Consider the following 18,353-nt stretch of genomic DNA (forward strand, 5'->3'; position numbering starts at 1 on the left):
CTTACATGGCCGGCCAAACCCTAAGGGGTGGAGTCCCAGGTGGACTCCACCATAGATGGCCGGCCACCCCACCTAAGGAAAAGGTGGGAGTCCCACGTTGGGTAGGACTCCCTCCTTGAGTAGGTTTCCCACCTATGGGAGGTTTTAGTGTTGGGGTCTTATTCGAAGACTTGGACTACAACTCTTGGGGCTTCCACCTATATAATGAGGGACAAGGGGAGGGTGGCCGGCCACTCTTGGCTCAGCCTTGGCCGCACCCCTTTGAGGGCCGGTGCCCAAGCCCCCTCTCCCCAAACCCTAGCTACCTCTCCTCCACCACCTCTCCCGCATATGCTTAGCGAAGCTCCGCCGGAGATCTCCATCGACACCGCCACCACGCCGTCGTGCTGCCGGGATTCCGAGGAGGATCTACTACTTCCGCTGCCCGCTGAAACGGGGAGAAGGACGTCGTCATCAACACCGAACGTGTGACCGAGTACGGAGGTGCTGCCCGATCGTGGCACCGTGATCAAGATCTTCTACGCGCTTTTGCAAGCGGCAAGTGATCGTCTACCGCAACAACAAGAGCCTCATCTTGTAGGCTTTGGAAATCTTCAAGGGTGAGTCTTGATCTTCTCCTCGTTGCTCCCATCTTCTAGATTGCATCTTGGCTTGGATTGCGTTCTCGCGGTAGGAAATTTTTTGTTTTCTATGCAACAAATCCCTAAATGATTAACTTGCACATTTCACATAGTAGGAATTATAGTTATCACGTAAATTCTAATGTGATAATTAGTGTGCAGTGCATAAAGTAGGAGTGCCCTTTCTACATTGTTGCTTCAGATATAAAAGGTGACCAAACATTTATCATAAGGAAGATGCAACTCATCCATACTTGTGACACAACAGGGGTGAGTGCAAGATGGTTGGCTAGAAACTATGAAGCTGCATTCAGGTCAGATCCAAATGCTAGCATTCAGACACTGGTAGATAGTGCTAAGCGACAACATGATGTTGAAGTCCCTAAGATGATGGCCTACATGGCAAAAAACTTGGCACTTGATGCAGCGTTAGGGGGTCATGGGCAACAATATGTCAGGCTGAGGTATTTTGCATAGACTGTGATTGACACTAACCTAGGAAGTAGGGTTATTGTGAGAACTGTGACTCCGCCACCCTCCGAAGAGAATCCTCATCATGGGCCCTCATTCCATGGGTTATTGTTCTGCATTAATGGAGCCAGAGAAGGGTTTTCTTAAGGGTTGCAGGACATTTATAGGTGAGTCAGTGTGTACAGATTTACATTTTTTTATTTTATATGCTTGCTTTTGTCTAACTTAAGATAATGTGCAGGGTTGGATAGATACTTTATAAAGCTATGCATTGGGGCTCAAATATTGGCTGCTACTGGCAGAGATGGCAATAACAACAACATGTATCCAATTGCACTTGTTGTTGTGCCCAAGGAAGACACAACTAATTGGTGTCGGTTCTCGACTCATCTGAAGTATGCTCTAGGTGGGGAAGAGGGTCAGTTTGGCAAGTACACTGTAATTTCTGACATACATAAGATTTGTAATTCTTTACTATAGCAACTAGTGTATTGTACACATTATATAGAGAAACAATGGTAGTCGTTAACCTAAACTAGTTGTCGTCGACAAGTCAACATCGACTGTTTTACATATGCTAGTTAACCTAAACTAGTTGTCGTCGACAAGTTGTCATCGAATAGTTTATATATGCTAGTGAACCTAAACTAGTTGTCGTCGACAAGTTGTCATCGACTAGTTTACACATGCTAATTAACCTAAACTAGTTGTCGTCGACAAGTTGGCATTGACTAGTTATGTAGTGCTAGTCGGTGATGACATATCGACGTTGAATAGTCTATGCCATCTATGTAGGACCATTAATTTAAGTTGTGTGTCTTTAATTTACTAGGATTGTAGCATTATTAATAGCTTCACTCATTTGTTGCTCTAGGGCCTTCTTAAAGCAATCAGAACAGTGTTTCCAAGTTGCCCCCTAAGATACTGCCTACGGCACATCTATACAAACTTTCAAGCAAGTTATGCTTGTCATAAGGATCAGTTTGATGTTGCCATGGAGAACTTGAAGACAGAGAGTGAGGATGCATAGAAGTGGCTCAGTGCTATCCTTGTGCACACATGGGCTAGACATGCATTTGATACAAACTGTAAAACTAACCTGGTGGTGAATGATGGCTGTGAAATACGCCATATTTTCTCGCGTTTAAACCCTTAGCTAAGTCAAGAAATTGACTAAGTTTACCTCTCAACTTGCCATTAATGACGTCTCAAACGTATCTATATTTTTTGACGCTCCATTCTTGTTTTACACAAATTCATATATGTTTTGCTTACACTTCGATGTACTTTTATATGATTTTCGGCACTAACCTATTAACAAGATGCCACAATATCAGTTCCTTGTTTTCTGCTGTTTTTGTATTTCACAAAAGTTGTACACGAAATATTTTCGGAAATGGACGAAACAAAAGCCGAAGTCAATATTTTACCGAAACGAAGAAGAAGTCCAGAGGGGGGTCAAAGAGGCGCCACAGGGCGGCCAGACCACCCCATGGCGCGGCCTGGGTGTGGCCCGCGCCTAGGGGTGGTGTGCGCCCCCCAGGCTCCCCACCGACCTAAATCCTCCGCCTATTTATACATCTTCTCGGGAAAACTCTGGAGACCCAAGCTTCCATCCATGAAAAGTTCTGTCGCGCCCGCCATCGCAGAACCCATCTCTGGGTGTTCTGAAGCTCTTCCCGGCACCCTGCCGGAGGGGGAAATCATTGCCGGAGGCATATACATCGCCATGCCCGCCTCCGAAGTGATGTGTAAGTAGTTCATCCCTAGAGTGGGTCCGTAGCAGTAGCTAGATGGTTATCTCCTCCAATTTGTGCTTCATGTATAGATCTTGTGAGCTGCCCTACATGATCAAGATGTAATCCTACATGTTGCGTTTGCTGGGATCCGATGAATATTGTATACTATGTTGAGGTCAATTATATATTCATGTCATATGCTATTTGTGATCTTGCATGCTCGCCACTGCTAGTAGATACTCTGACCAAGTAGATGCTTGTGACTCCAAGAGGGGATATTTATGCTCGATAGTAAGTTCATGCCTCTAGTAATCTGGGAGAGTGACAGGAACTTCTAAGATTGTAGATGTGTTGTTGCTACTAGGGAGAAAACAACAATGTTTTATCCAAGTGTAATTCTATTGTTTACTTTACACACATTGCTTAATGCGATAATCTGTTCCTTGCAACTTAATACTGAAAGGGGTTTGGACGATAACCGGATGGATAGACGCAGTTGGATTACGATCTATGTATTATGTTGTAATGCCCAATCAAATCTCATAGTAATCATCTTATCATGTATGGTCGATATTCTATCAATTGCCTAGCTATAATTTATTTACCCAACATGTTATTTATCTTTATGGAGAGACACCTCTAGTGAACTGTGAACCCCGGTCCTTTATTTTACACTGATACAATCATCCTGTTTTGTTTACTTACTGCAATTTATGTTCTCTTTAATTACTGCAAACATCTCTTTCCGTTCGATATGTCTAATCATTTGTGTTCGGCAAACCGGTGAGATTGATAACCTCACTGCAAGTTGGGGAAAAGTACTTTGGCTGTGTTGTGCAGGTTCCCTGTTGTTGCTGACGCCGGTAGTGCGCCCTGCCACTAGTCAGCTAGCAACACCTTCAGAAGTCACGCCTTTCTCCTACTGGTCGATTAAACCTTGGTTTCGTACTGAGGGAAAACTTGCTGATGTGCTCATCACACCTTGCTCTCGGGGTTTACCAACCGCTTCCACAACAACTGCCAACAAGATTGTCTGGCGCCATTACCGGAGCAGCATCACTAATCCATGCAAAGATGTGCAATCTCTTCTATTTTTGGATTGTATGCAGGAAATCACGTCATAATGACAAATGGACCTGCAATTACTGAAGAAAATCGCGTCAGGGGCATGACAAAGTTGACTAAGCTCGGAAAGGCGGTTCCAGGCTCTTTAACGGGCACCGGTACGGGCAAGCCCCGCACGTACTGTGCGCCCATACCATGCGTTGCTGCATTCCCGAGGTCAAACCCTATAAGTTTCGCGAAGGGACCGACGCTAAAAAGAGAGCCATTCGTTGCAATACAGGGTCGCCATCCACCAGATCCATCTGCACCGCACTGAAGGAGATCTGTCACCATAGTTCATCTATCCTATCTCCCATCTCCTCCATAATTATAGCTATCACCATTGTAATAGATATGTCCTTGAGAATTGGTGACCATTGTAAGAATATTGTGATTTCAATATAAGTATTTTGCACAATGATTTCTATCCTTGTACTTGATCTTGATATTATGTGTGAGTACTCCGCATGGGCTGTGGGTTGGGGTGAATCCTCGTAGCGTTCACGTGCATCTGGTCTTATTTTATGTGTAAGGATTAAATATGAGTTTTGCAATCTTGTATCCTTGTCTTTTTGTCTCATCTTGATGATCTGCAGGTACCCATATCACTCGAGTCGGTCAAGGGAAGAGGTGGAATGAGTGGAGAACGACGTGCTACCGCGAAACCTCTGTGACAGAAAGGGGAAAGTAACGGTACATGTTTAGTGATTCATTCGGGATCATGGCATAATCATCTAGCTTAAGGCTTTGGTATGTATTCATTTACTTAATAACTGTCCTTGCTTGCGGCTGTAAGAACAGTGGTTGGACCATTAGGCTCTTGTCACCTCTGGCTTTAGGGGCAAGAATATTTACGGATGTGCTACTCACAAGTCTCTTGTCTCTATTTTATCTGTTACACATATGTGCTTTAATTATATATGTATGCATAGTTGCAGGTTGATAACTTCGATCCGGATTACAAATTGTAGTATGGTAAGCTTTTTCTCTAGAAGACCTAGGTTTAATCGAACCTTGGAAAACACCGCTAAATGTTTTATGAAGGAAACGTCTACAAGACTTGCTAGTTTATTTTATCTTCAGTTTATCGGACCTATCTTGTTTACTTTTAAGGGGGGATGTTCAATGATGGAAATAGGCTAGGGTTAAGATTTCACCTGCAGCTATGCATACATATAAATAAAGCTCATATGTGTAACAAATAAAATAAAGATAAGATATTCGTGAGTAGCACATCCGTAAATACCCTTGAAACTCTTCCAATGTCACTTCATTCTCATTCTCACGTCTTGGATTAATTCTAATGTACCACTGAAACACTTCCGGTAACACCAGGATGACTCTGATACTCCACCAAAAATATTTTGATGCCGCCGAAACTGTTCAGGACACTTCTTTCAACCACGTACCATATTTAGAAACTCTCGCAACATATTGATAGACCTTAAGCATGTGACCCAACATGTTTGGTGATAGATCGACATGTATCCTAGACTACTTTCGGACCAATAACGGGACTTGGGCGTTGTTATTAGCTTCTATACATACACGAATAACTTTGTCAAACCGAGTGTTACAACATATGCTAATCTTTATTTGCCTCATGATTCGTAATTAAAAGACAAGGTGAGAATTAGGTGTCCCCGACTCCCCGTGAATCAAGTCTAGTTCAGTAGTTCACCAAAAATATATGAAATTACACATATTAGGTGCTATTTACAACCATTATTTATTTCCAAAGGTTTAACAAATCAATTCCAGTTAATCATATGTTAACACATACAATATGATGGCTGTAATTCCTAGTTACTTTTATATTTCTTCGTCATTTACAGATGAACTTAAACTCATTTAACCATTTGTATCTTTCCCTTTCTTTTCATGCATCCCTTTTAAATTTATTTTTATTCTAGTAGGTAAAAGATAAACAATAAGCACATCTACAGGTGGTGGCCTTAATTCCAAATGTTGAGGTGCAGTGACTTTTTTATGGTGCTAAAAAAATCCGGTAGGTTTGCAAACCGAGATGATGGTGTAGTGGGGATGCCTTGACATCCCGAACATATTGTTTTAACAATTTTAGGATGACTCTTGATTTGGTATTCGAAAAATACGATAATATCACTCCTCAAAATTCAAATTTACAAGTTTCTAAAAAATGAGTATGTGTTCACAAGATGTGGTTCTACAAACCCTAGAGATCTCGGAATGAAATTCGAAATACACATGAAGAAACAAAAAAGACAAACTGATGTGTGAATAGTGTCAGTATTGCTTTTGTATTTTTGTGACGCTGTTCATGTTGCATTTGTCTTTTCGGTTGCTCTATGTGTAATTCAAATTCGTATTGAAAATTTTATAAGTCGTAGAAACACATCTTTTGAACACTCACATATGTTTCTCATTTTTTCTAAACTTTTAAATTTAAATTTTGAGAAATGGTATCATTTGAAGTTTGGAATCATGTGATACTGTCTTGTACATCCAACTCGTGTAAATGTTGCTGAAAACTTCTTTTTGTTCACTATCGTGAAGCTAGTATGCATTTTCATCTATGAACATCGCTTTATATCCTGTTTTAACTGAATCCGGGTTAGTGTTGTCCTGGAAGAACAATGTGTGATTGAAATGTCCCAACAGTAGTTCTCATATTGTCGTGTTAATTTACTCGGTATTTTTCTGCTACGTGTCCACATAAGTTCATGGTGTTTCCTCCTCCTGGCGAATTTAAGCTTGGCATCTCCAAACACCTTTTGAAGTTACTACTTCCCCTCCGGCAGAGGGAGGGTGGGGGAACGCCGGATCTCATTGTGTATGTTGTAGGGTTTGTTAGGACCTCTGCCGGCGGCGCTTTGAAGGCGGTGGCGCGGCCGGTGTGGTGTTTGATGGCGGTGCTCAGGCCCTTCGATGGCGGCGTTCTCTGGAGCACCGACGTGGAGCGGCCGCTCTCCCCGTGTCCGCAGCTCCCTGGAGCTGCCGGGTGCGCTCTCCCCTGGCCGGATTTGGGGCGAAGGATCTGGCATATGAAGATGAGCAAGAAGATGGTGTTGCTTGGCTCGTTGACAACGGTGGCGTCCGAGGTAGGTCCTCCGGGACGCGCTCAGCGAATTCCCGTTCGCTGGGGGTCTGCTTCCGTTCCAAGGTGACAAGAGAAGCAGCTGCGATGGTGCGCCATCGACGGCTTCGTGGTGCCGGCGTGGTCGACTTGAAGAAGGGCTTGTTTGTAAATTTTTTGTCTTTTTGGACCTTTCTGTAATATTGCCAAGTTAATATCAGTTTCTTTCACCGCAAAAAAAAAGTGATGGGTTTGCCAAAACATGCTTCCCGTCTGATGAATTAACTCATGCATTAATTATCGAGAAAAAAAACTCATACACAGTTAATTCTGAACTTGAACAAATTACATTGAAAAAAATAGTGCTAGCGTACTTCCATGTTAAATCCATTGAATATGTGCTGGCTTTGAAGAACAAGCAAATTCTTGATGGTTCTTGTTTTCGGAATGAAAACTTTGAAGTGAAGCTGTGCAAATTTACATCATCCAGGCATTTCGTGGGACTTGAGACATATCATTAGGACTTCTCTGAGTCGCTGGAATTTCACCGGAAATTTGCATACATGTTAGAAAGGTTCAACTTCCAGCAGATTTAGGAAATTTTCCAGGAAAGGAAGAGTTCATCAGGTGCTGCACTTGCATCTGCATGGCATACAACAGGGGGTTCTACAACACTAAACACTCAGGTACTACCAGGACACTTGCTGACTAAGCTCTCTGAACACTTCTAGGACACTCTGAACATGAGTACTCTTAGTGGTAAAACGGCATCGAATGATGAGGCGAACTAACCTATCTCCCGTTCTATCCATCCATGGCATGGACGAGGATAGAACACAAGATAGATAGATATACCCCGTCCGTCAGTTGCACGTGCGGTCGCCGACGAGCCGTCCGCTCAGCCGTGGCGGCGGGGGAGGAGGCGGCCGACCACGTGCTCCGCCGTCTTGCGGACGCCGTCCCGGGGCGGCACGAAGCGCACCGGCAGGAACTCCTTCTGGCCGCCGCAAGGGAAGCGCGACCCGGAGAAGTGCGCCACGAGCGAGTCCAGCCCCTGCAGCATGCGATACGAATCCCAACCAAATTAAGCGGCGGTGAGCATTAATGAGCACGAAGCAAGCACAGGATCGACCCGCAGAACGAACCGACGAGGCCGACAGGAATAACTAAGCACATACCTCGACGCGCGCGTGCACCACGTCACACACCTTCTTCGAGCACGCCACCTCCCAGCGGCGGCCATCGAGGTACGCGTGGAGGCGCCGCGCCGCCACCGCCGTCGTCATGTTGACGAAGGCGTAGCCCTTGTTGTACCTCGTCCTGGGTACAAAACAAACGAACACATAAATCAAACACGGCGCAGAGCCGCCGACACGACACAGGTCGGACGCTGTCAAAAGATCAGATCGGACGAAAACCAGGAACCCTAGTGGAAATGAAAAGTAGCATCGATATGGAAACTGGAAAGTGAACTCTCGGGATGGGGAAGGAACAGCAGCCGTACTCGAAGTCGATCGGGACGTAAAGGAAGTCGTACTCCGACTTGACGGCTTCGCTGTCGCCGCCGAGCTTGGCATTCTCCTCGGCGCAGTGCTGGTCGAGGATAGCCATGAATCCCTTCTTCCTGCAATGTCACAGATAAAATCAATCTTTAAGCAACAAGACAAGAACCAAGATGAATAACATCAAGCAAAGACTTGGTGAGATCAAACAAGTACTAGCTCGTGGAAGGGAGAAGGGCAAAGAACTAGCAGTATTACATGAATTTGTTGGGAATATTACGAATCATCAGACTCGTGAAGTTGTCGCTGGGATTGAAGGCGAGGAGCGGCCACCGGCGAGGGCGAGGGAGCAATTTGCGGACGAAAGATGTAGGCGGCGGGGGAGGCATACGCCGCTCTCGCGGTGAGTTGGGCTCCCTGCTCCAAGTAGCAAGGACGGAGCGCGGGGATGGCTCGTCACGCAACTCTAGCTTCACGGCCGCCTCGCCTCCATCCTCAAAGATTTCGGTGATGCGGCACCGAGGAGCTGCTGGCTGTGGCGGCGGGGGCGGAGGCGGAGGCGTGCAGCAGTACACCGTCACTGGCGGCGGCTGCAGGGGGTGCCCGTATGCTGCCTGCAGCGGGAACGCGGGAACCCCCACCGTGAACCCTCCACTGGGGAACCAGCTGTTGCCGCAAGCAACAGGCCACCCGTACGCTGGCGGATGTGGAGGCTGTGGGTACAAGAAGTGCGAGGCGAAGAAATCGGCACTGGGCATAGAGGCAGCAGGGGTAGGAGAGAGGTAGCAGCCCGCCGGAAGGAGTGTCATCGGAAAGAAAGGCGAGGCGACGGGATTGAGGCGGGAGACGGCGGCCATTGCTTCCTTTCTGGGTTGCGGAGTACTAGTACTATGGAGGAGGCTTATGGAAGAAGCAGCACGGTGTTTATAAATAGGAGGACCGAGAGAGAAGAGGGTAGAACGAAGAGGTAGTCTATGATCCGAAGGATAAAAGGGGTAGGAGTGAGTCGGGTTTTGTTTTTTGCAAGTAAAGAGCGGTGGCTGCTGTAGAAGAGAAAATTGTTTTTGAACCCAGGAGAGAGGGTTTGGCATACCTGTGTGCTTATGGGGTCAAATTTTATTGCAGTAATCTGAAAATTATAAGAATGTAAAAAACTAAGGATGGAGATGTCAAGTTCATAAATAAGTAAGAGCATCTCCACTCGTGCCCCCGTCGAGGCCCCCGGCGAGCGTTTTTTCCATCCGGACGGCGTAATTCGGCCCAGTCGCGCCCCCGGTTCCTCGTTTTCGTCCGGATTTGGCCCTTCATCCATCCGGCGAGCCCACGCCACCCCGGCCCCCGGGAGCGCTCGGGGACTCCGGACGAGTGAAAAGCGGGGAAGGGCCCGATCTGTCGGTGACCGGACGCACGAACCCCACCGCCACGTCGCTCAAAATCTCCCCCACCCCTCGTATCTCTCTCGCCGCCGGCACCACCCCGCCGGCTTGTTGCCCAGATTCCGCCGCCCCTCCTTCCCCACCTGCCTATATTCCGCCGTCTTTGGACGACGGCCTATCTGGCTGCTCTTCCGCCGTCCTTTTTTCCGGCCTGTTTGCTCCTCGTCGCTCGCGGCTCGGGTTGCCTCGACCACGCCCGTCAGGTGTTCGTCCATTTGCCTCGCCGGCCATGGACTCGGACGAAGAGGAGGAGCAGATGTTCGTCGAGCTTATGCAAGAAGAGATGGCAGCAGCCGCCCAAGACGACGAGCACATGATGATCCTTGGTTGCTTGGCAAGCATGTACGCCGGATAGCTCCCGGTGATACTGCAGATGACTATCTTCGGATGGCGGAGTCCACCGCCCTTGATTGTTTCTACCGGTTCTGCAGGGCCGTCATAGCAGTGTTCGGGGACTATTTCTTGAGGTCACCCACTGTCGAAGACACTCAGAGGATCCTTGCAACAAATGAAGCTAGGGGTTTTCCAGGGATGCTTGGAAGCATTGACTGCATGCATTGGCAATGGAAGAACTGTCCGTTTGCGTGGCGAGGGAATGTACAAGGGTCACAAAAAAGGCTGCACTCGTGATACTTGAAGCGGTGGCTACCCATGATCTTTGGATTTGGCACTCTTTCTTTGGTATGCCTGGATCCAACAATGACATCAACGTCCTAAACTGCTCCCCGGTCTTTTCCAAGCTTGTTGAGGGTCATGCTCCTCCGGTGGACTATGTGATCAATGGTCGGCACTACAACAAAGGATACTACCTTGCGGACGGTATCTATCCAAAGTGGGCAACATTTGTGAAGACTATCTCCAACCCTGGCACCCCCAAACTTTGCGAGTTTGTCAAGAAACAAGAAGCTTGCCGAAAAGACGTCGAGCGAGCATTTGGTGTCCTCCAGCAGAGATTTGCTGTCGTCCGGTTCCCCGCTATGACTTGGTCCAAAGATCAGATGTGGGAGGTGATGAACTGCTGTGTGTGCCTACACAATATGATTATTAAAGATGAGCGAAAGCATCCGGTTCCTCTGGCTGAGCAAGAAGCACCATATGAGAGAGAGGGTCCTCTTGCACAGCCTAATCACCAGTGCCTCCATCATGGGCCGCCTTCATTGCTATGCGCCAGGAGATTCGAGACTCTACAATGCATCAGCTGCTGCAAGATGATCTGGTGGAGCACATATGGAGGCTCCGAGGCAACGCCAACGCCGACGCCAACTAGTCTGTCTTAATTTCTTTGAAAAATTGTGAAATTGTGTGCTTCATTTGTTTCAGCACTTGTTAAACATTGTACTGATTATCGCCGAATTTGTTTCAGCAATTTTTGTACTCTTGGTCGTCGAACTTGTTAAATTTTATGTTAAATTTGTTTGAAATATGTCAAATGGTCGAGGTTGGGGGTTTCCTGCCGGGGGGACGGCTGGAACTTCGGCGCTCCCCACGCCAAATCTTCATCCAATCCGGACGAAAATTTCGCCGGATTTGGGCGTGGGGAGCGCCAACGAGTGGGGATGCTCTAACAACATCAATCCGGCGATCGACATACTCCAAAAAAATTGAAGAACGAGAGACAATGTGTTGCATCGGACTTCCTTTTCTTTTTTAAGATTTACTAGAAATCGGGCGCCTGATTTTTATTATGTCTAAGTCGATTTCTTAACCATTGGATTTGTTGTTTCGTGCTGATGTCATAGTTACAAGTGGTTTGCAATTGAGATTTTCCTAATTGCAAGGAGGTTGCAACTGAGATTTACCTAGTTACAAGTAGGTTGTAACCGAGATTTTTCTAGTTGCAAGTGGTTGTGACTGAGAAAAAATATCCACATCGTTGAATTTACTTTAAGGTTCGATGCTGGCCTATAAATTACACACTAGTTGCAACTAGGTTGTAACTGAGACTTGATGATATCATGTGACTGAGATTTAGTTAGTCTAAGTCGCCTGAGATCTAGGCATGCCCTTCTTTATATATAAGTATGTAGTGAAATTCGAACAAAACCGTTTGAGTAAATTTGAGAACGTAATATATCCAAAGGTAAATTCCTATCCCTTAAATTATAAGAAACCACATGAAAATCCCTACAGTCCAAAAAAAATTTCTAAGTATATGTGGTGACCCGACGTACCACTGCATGGCGTAGTACACCAGTCGTTGATATATAACATAAGTAAAACATCGTTCCACTCATATTACATCCCTCGGAGTGGTACAATAGAAACATATGCGAGTCCAAGGCATGTCTATAGGAGGATACACAAACTTTTTACAGAAGATCATCACAGCCTCCTACTTGATAGTGAGGTAAACTTCAAATAAAGCTCCAGAAGAACGACTCGTAGTCGAACTTATTGCTAACCTTAGATTTATAGATATTTGGCTTGGTATAGAACTCTAGCTACTTAGGTGCTAGGATTAGGGAAATGCTCCCTTCTATTACAAGTCTAACTTTCCACTCCATCTGATACAGAAGTTGACTCCATTGACTTCTTTGATTGGATTCTTCATCTTGTTGCAGTTGACTCCTTTGTCTTCGAGTTCCACGGTACTTTCTCCTTCGATGCCTTGATCTAAGAAGGGGGTTCAAATGGGAGGGAACGAGTATGAGCGTACTCAGCAAGTTCATATTAGAAAATAGGTGTATCATGCTCTAGCTACAGCCACAAACCAGAAATTCACAGGCAAATGCAAGTTTTCATAAACATTTCTTCAAAAGGTTTATTTCATTCTGAAAACTATTGCCGTCATTCTTCACAAGTTGAACAGAGCTTCATGGAGTTTCTTTCCTACCGCGTTCTTAGTTCCCTTCTGGGAACAGGGAGTGACAACCACAATTTGATACACTCTGCAGAGGTGTGTTACTTTTCCCATAAGAGAACTTATCCTTGTTGCCAGCCAGGAGTATATCCCCGTCCACACTTCCTTTGGTGTGAGGCCCAGCATAAGAACCAAGCCAATCACTGCCTTCTCCGCGACCTTGCATACCGACCCTTTTGTCCATCCCTACACCCCTGATAGACATCTCCCAGTCATACGGCTTTACCCCCGGTGTACTATGGACAATCCCTCATAGACATTAGAGCCTCTCATCCACACGGATGGGGATTTTAAAGGATTTCCCAACCTACTGCAGTGTTATCCCCAACACCCAGCCAGGCTCCATCAAGTCTGTTGATATGCAAGAGGAAAAAAGATACAGCTGATTTCCCCAGAGACATATAGATCTTATGGTTAACGCGATTTGTACGGCGCTAGAATCACTGGACGACATTGATACTTAGTCCTAGATGAGTAGTACCCTTGCAATGGAACCTCCACGAATCAACACATACCATGGTTCCATTGCCCACTACATAGTCATATTCATAATTGTAAAAATAATATTTTGTTTTTCAATGCAGGAGTGATAAGTATAGTACTTTGCATATAGTTTGATAAAAATAATCAAATAACATGAGCAAGTGATGAACTTGCCTTTCTTGACTGCAAGATGATGCAGGCAAATACTTCGATACGTGATAACTCCAAATGCTGAAATATCATCATCGTCTGGTAAGGACAATGTTTAAAGAACTGGTAAAGATGCTATAATGCATAGTATGAGATGCAATCGTCCCGAGCGTAACCTAACCTCGATGATTTAGGATGGATGAGTCGTAAAGATTTCTTTAGGGCGTGTTGCACTTTTAGGATGGTTCTCAAACAAGGTTCTTATTAGGGTTGGTGATATTATAGCATAAACAAGCGATATAATGCATCGTAATAAGCATACAAACAAAGAAATAGTGGTTATATAACAAGTAAAGTGTAGTTGTCAGTTTTAAGTTCTAGAGGACATGGTTGATGGTTACTTATATTATACTTCAAAAGAATAACTTTTGAAGAACATGTTGATTAAGAAATAGTAAGCATTTCAAATAATACTAGGGCTTCTATGGTTTGATTGACATTTACACTTCAAAAGAATAAATTTTGAAGAAGAAGTTAAATAAGAATAAGAACTACTATTAATAGAAGCTAAGTGCTGCTAGGGTTTACAATTGGGTTCATTTAGTTCATTATTAGGGACTATTGGTTCTTAACTTGGATGGATCTATATGCAGCAAGTATTAGCAGGTTTATTACTATGATTGATTATAGGGATCATATCAGAGGATGGTTATTAATGTGGTACCATGAGTTAGACCTTAGAGTTTACTATAACTTCTTACTTGCTTCACTAAGTACTCAATTATGGTTTCTAAGCTAGGTGGTTTATTATTTCCTAAATATGGTTTAGTGGGATAAGAGCATGTGGTGTGAATTGCTACACAAGATTGGTACTAGTATTGATCTCCATGGTTCTTCTGTGGTTTGATGGTTGAGGTTGATTCCAATGGTGTGATACTAAGTATGAGGATCAATGATGTTAAATATGTGGGTAACAAGTTAGGGTTTGCACCTAAGGGGCACTAGTGGATCATACTCCCTCCATCCCGGTTCATAGGGCTCACATAATTTTGCATCAGAACCAAGGCAGAATTTGATTGGACATAAAATGGTGCAAATGGTGCAAAGAACTAAGAGAAGATGGGCCAAACTCAATCTCTTTCACACCACGCATGCACCTCAGCCCTACATGAAAACTCGTTTGATTTCCACCCACCCGCATGCACTAGGTTGTTTGAGCGAGCTAAAATAAAGAAGAAAGAGAAGGTGGGGAGTAATTAGAGGAGGTTATTAGTTTTAATTAAATACATGCAGGCCTTAGTGTAAAGGTATTGTGGGACAAATGTTTTTTCAGATTAGGCCCTGTGAACCGGGACGGAGGGAGTACAAGGTTTATTCAAGAATAATGGCATGAAATGATGATTCCATGTGAATTGGTTCAATTTTAGGGGATCATGAGTATGCATTCATTGGTAGCTTTTTAAGGTTCTACATGTAAAGTGGAATTCATGTGATCACCTGGGATAAACAACTAGGGTTTTAGAGTTGATTCTAATGTGGAATGATCACATAAAATAATAGGATCAAGATGCTTGTTTATATTAGATTTAGGGTTTCTAAATTGTGATGTCATTTTAAAAATAATAATTGGTACTAGAGTTAAGGTGATTAAATACTTTGAAATAAAATTCATAATAGTCGTAGCATTTTATTATTTTAAAAGGTTTAGGATTAGAGACAAATACTAGTTAGGGTTTAATTTCCCGAATTAGAATTCTACGGTTGTTATTTAACTTGTAAATTATTAACTTGTTAAATAAAAAGTTTGAAATAAATAAATAACTTTTCATTGCAAAGTAATATTAGTTTTTTATTATTTTATTACTTTATTATTATTTATATAAATGAGAAATAGTAATTTGTAAATTAGGGTTTATGAATTACCACTAATATTTAAGTTAATGAAAAGATGATTAAGAACATTAATCTTAACATTTTATTTACTTACTGAATAGCTATTATTTTATTTTGAAACTTAACTAATTTATTGAATTGAAATTATGTTTAAAACAAATGAAAAGACATATATAATGAAGATAAAATAATTGAATTTTTATTTTGACACACATTTTTATTGAATAGGGTTTATTTTTGTGAGTATTTTGATATATTATTTATATTTTTCCAAGAAAACATGAATTTTATTTATTTCTGAAAAGTTTCAGCTATTTACTGGTTTTTAAATTAAAACTAAAAACTAAATGTACCGGTTTGGAGCTAGCCTTAGCCACAGACAGGTGGGACCTGTTGTCGAGGGTACTCCTCGCCAATGCCCTCCGATAGGGGCTTAGGGTTGATGGAATCCTGTAGGCTGACATGAGACATCGGTTCACAGACAAGCGGGGAGAGCGATTTACCCAGGTTCGGGGCCCTCGATGAGGTAAAACCCTTACGTCCTGCCTGTCTCGTTCTTTGATTATGATGACAATGGGTTACAATGGGGTGCCGAATAGTTCGGCTGAGATCTAGTCGAGATTGCTATTGCTAGGGTTACCTAGCTCTAAGCTTTTCCGGCTAAGATTGCTAAGATTGTTCCTAGTCTCTCGGCAGCCCCTCTCCTGGCCTTTATATAGGAGGCCAGGTCTCAAGGGTCCTAACCGAGTACGACTAGGTTTACAGTAGTTTAGATCCAATCTTTCCTTGTTTATTTGCTTCCTTGTCTTGCCCGTCAAGGAATCTTCCTGGTGCGCCGACCTAGTGGCCCATCTCGCCTTCAGGTATCTTCATGGGCCTCCAATTTGTTAATACCGGATAGGGCAATATTGGTTACCCGAAGGGTAATGCCCACGTCAGTAGCCCCCGAGTGTCTAGCCGAAGATAATTCGGGTAGAGACTAATGCATGTCTTCTCCTGACATTCTTATCCTTCATTGTTCTTGTTCATCTTGATTATGCTTCATCTTCTTTTATCGGGTGCGCGTCAGCGCTCCCGATGGGAGTAGCCCCCGAGTCTAGGTAGGCTCAAGTTGTACTACTCGAATACTTTCCTCTGCCGAGTCTTTTTCGCAAGTCTTCATAGGTCATCCGATACATTTTCTTTATGCAAAGGATAATGAGCAACGTGCCCAACTTTTGTTGGTTAACTGCCGATGGCAAAACAACGTTACCCTACACAGAATCAAGTCCCCGGGCATGATCCTGGAGTGCAAAAAACTTTCAACGGGTGTGCACCACGTCCTCCCGATGGGAATAAATGTCGAGTCTGGATAGAGACTCAAACCTTATTCCTTCGACTGCTTATTCTGTTGAGTCTTCTTTTATCGAGTGCGCGTCAGTGCTCCCGATGGGAGTAGCCCCCGAGTCCAGGTTCGGATGCTTGCAATCCGTGCGTGGACTCAAATCCTTCATCCGATGACTTTTATGTTTCCTTCGAATGCTTCCAATTTATGACGTCATTGTTGACGTGTAACTGCTGCGGGCTGATTTGACAGGTCCTGACATGACGGGCTAGCCCTAGCTCTGTACATTCAGTTTTTTTAGGGCCATACCACTATACGCGTAACGATCGAGGTGGCTCCTCGATTTTCGTGCAATCGTGGGCGTAGTGGGCCGTCAGTTCCTCCCCTTCCTCAAGCGCCACGTGGTTACTTAACTCTTAACTTCTCCTCAAAATCTCCAAAGGGCACAAAATTCCCAATTTTCTCCACGGTTCCCGCAGTATCTCCTCATTCTCCCCCTTCTTCCTTCTTTCGCCATTGCCGCACCGCCACCACAGCTTTCCCAATCTTCCTCAGATCCCACGATGGTGAAGAAGAGGAATCCTACCGCCGCCGCTAGCTCCACCAGCGGAGGTGCCGCCGCCAAGTCCTCCTCTTCCCTTCCGAAGGGGAGCGCTCCGAAAGCCCCTCCCCCAGTTCCGGCGCCGCCAGCGCCATCGAGCTCTATGGTCAAACCTGGGGACTGGGTAGCTTCAACCGTCACCAAGCGTGACGAGAAGAGGTCCCAAAGCTTAGGATTGATATCCTCCGACACGGGAGATGTGATCCTTCCAGGTGCGATTTCTCGGCCTGTTCCTCCTGCTGGATTTTCTGTGATGTTCTTATCTTTCCTTCACCGAGGCCTTTCGCTCCCCACTCATGGATTCCTCCTCCATCTCTTGCGGACGTACGAAATCCAATTATGGCAACTTACCCCCAACTCAATCCTCCATGTTGCTGTGTTCATCACCCTTTGCGAGGCGTTTTTGGGTATTGAACCTCATTTCGGGCTGTGGAAGAAGATCTTCTATGTGAAGAGATACATCAGTAGTAATGGGTACTTTGTCACCGGAGGAGTAGGTTTTGTTGCTCGCTCAGAAGTCAATTACTTTAAGTTCCCAATGAGAGAGTCCGTGCAAGGATGGAGGCTGAAATGGTTTTACGTCAAGGATTCCTCGTCACCCGAGTGTCGACTCCCCGCTATGCCGATGTTTCGAAGCCAAGCCCAAGGACTCTTGGAAGAACATTCTCTCAGCCGACGAAAGGGCCTCAGCCGAAGAATTGTTTGCCAAATTCCTTCAAATCAAAGAGGCTGACGGCCAAACTATGATTGGTACGGAGGTGGCAGCAGTATTCCTGAAGCGCCGAATCCAGCTAGTCATGGCCAGAGTTCACCCGATGTGGTTGTACTCAGGTCCAAAGGATGAGACCAGGATTAATGCTGCCGATCTATCAGAGAAAGAGTTGCTTGATGAAGTCCGTCGCCTTACTTCCTTCAACCAGGAAGATTCGATTCCGCTGATCTCTTCTTATGCTCCCCTTGACGTTGGTCATCCACCATCAGGGGTATTTTCCTTTCTTCACATCTCTATTATGCCTTCTTGCTTAGCCGACATAATTACGTTTGTTCTTACTTATCATTTTTCTTCGCCAGATCCCCATGGCTTCTGAAAATACACGTGATTCACCGGATGATAC

General features: G+C 44.6%; 1 protein-coding gene across 1 annotated transcript; it reads right to left on the reverse strand.

The window, feature by feature from the left end:
• Positions 1–7,887: 7,887 nt before the first annotated feature.
• LOC124658804 (protein MEI2-like 6) lies at positions 7,888–9,348 on the reverse strand. The gene is made up of 4 exons (XM_047196827.1): positions 8,750–9,348; positions 8,494–8,613; positions 8,168–8,309; positions 7,888–8,043 (listed from the first exon to the last, which is right to left on the reverse strand). Exons 1-4 carry the CDS (start codon positions 9,346–9,348, stop codon positions 7,888–7,890), a joined length of 1,017 nt encoding a protein of 338 aa, XP_047052783.1.
• Positions 9,349–18,353: the final 9,005 nt, after the last annotated feature.

Source organism: Lolium rigidum, chromosome 1, assembly GCF_022539505.1.
Source record: "Lolium rigidum isolate FL_2022 chromosome 1, APGP_CSIRO_Lrig_0.1, whole genome shotgun sequence".
Lineage (NCBI taxonomy): Eukaryota > Viridiplantae > Streptophyta > Magnoliopsida > Poales > Poaceae > Lolium > Lolium rigidum.

Excerpts from the sequence above, each read along its gene's own strand:
- LOC124658804 (XM_047196827.1), bottom strand. The coding sequence starts at position 9,348 with ATGGCCGCCGTCTCCCGCCTCAATCCCGTCGCCTCGCCTTTCTTTCCG. Across the intron at positions 8,614-8,749 it reads AATATTCCCAACAAATTCAT|GAAGAAGGGATTCATGGCTA; the intron begins GTAATACTGCTA and ends GTGACATTGCAG. Across the intron at positions 8,044-8,167 it reads TGGTGCACGCGCGCGTCGAG|GGGCTGGACTCGCTCGTGGC; the intron begins GTATGTGCTTAG and ends CGCATGCTGCAG.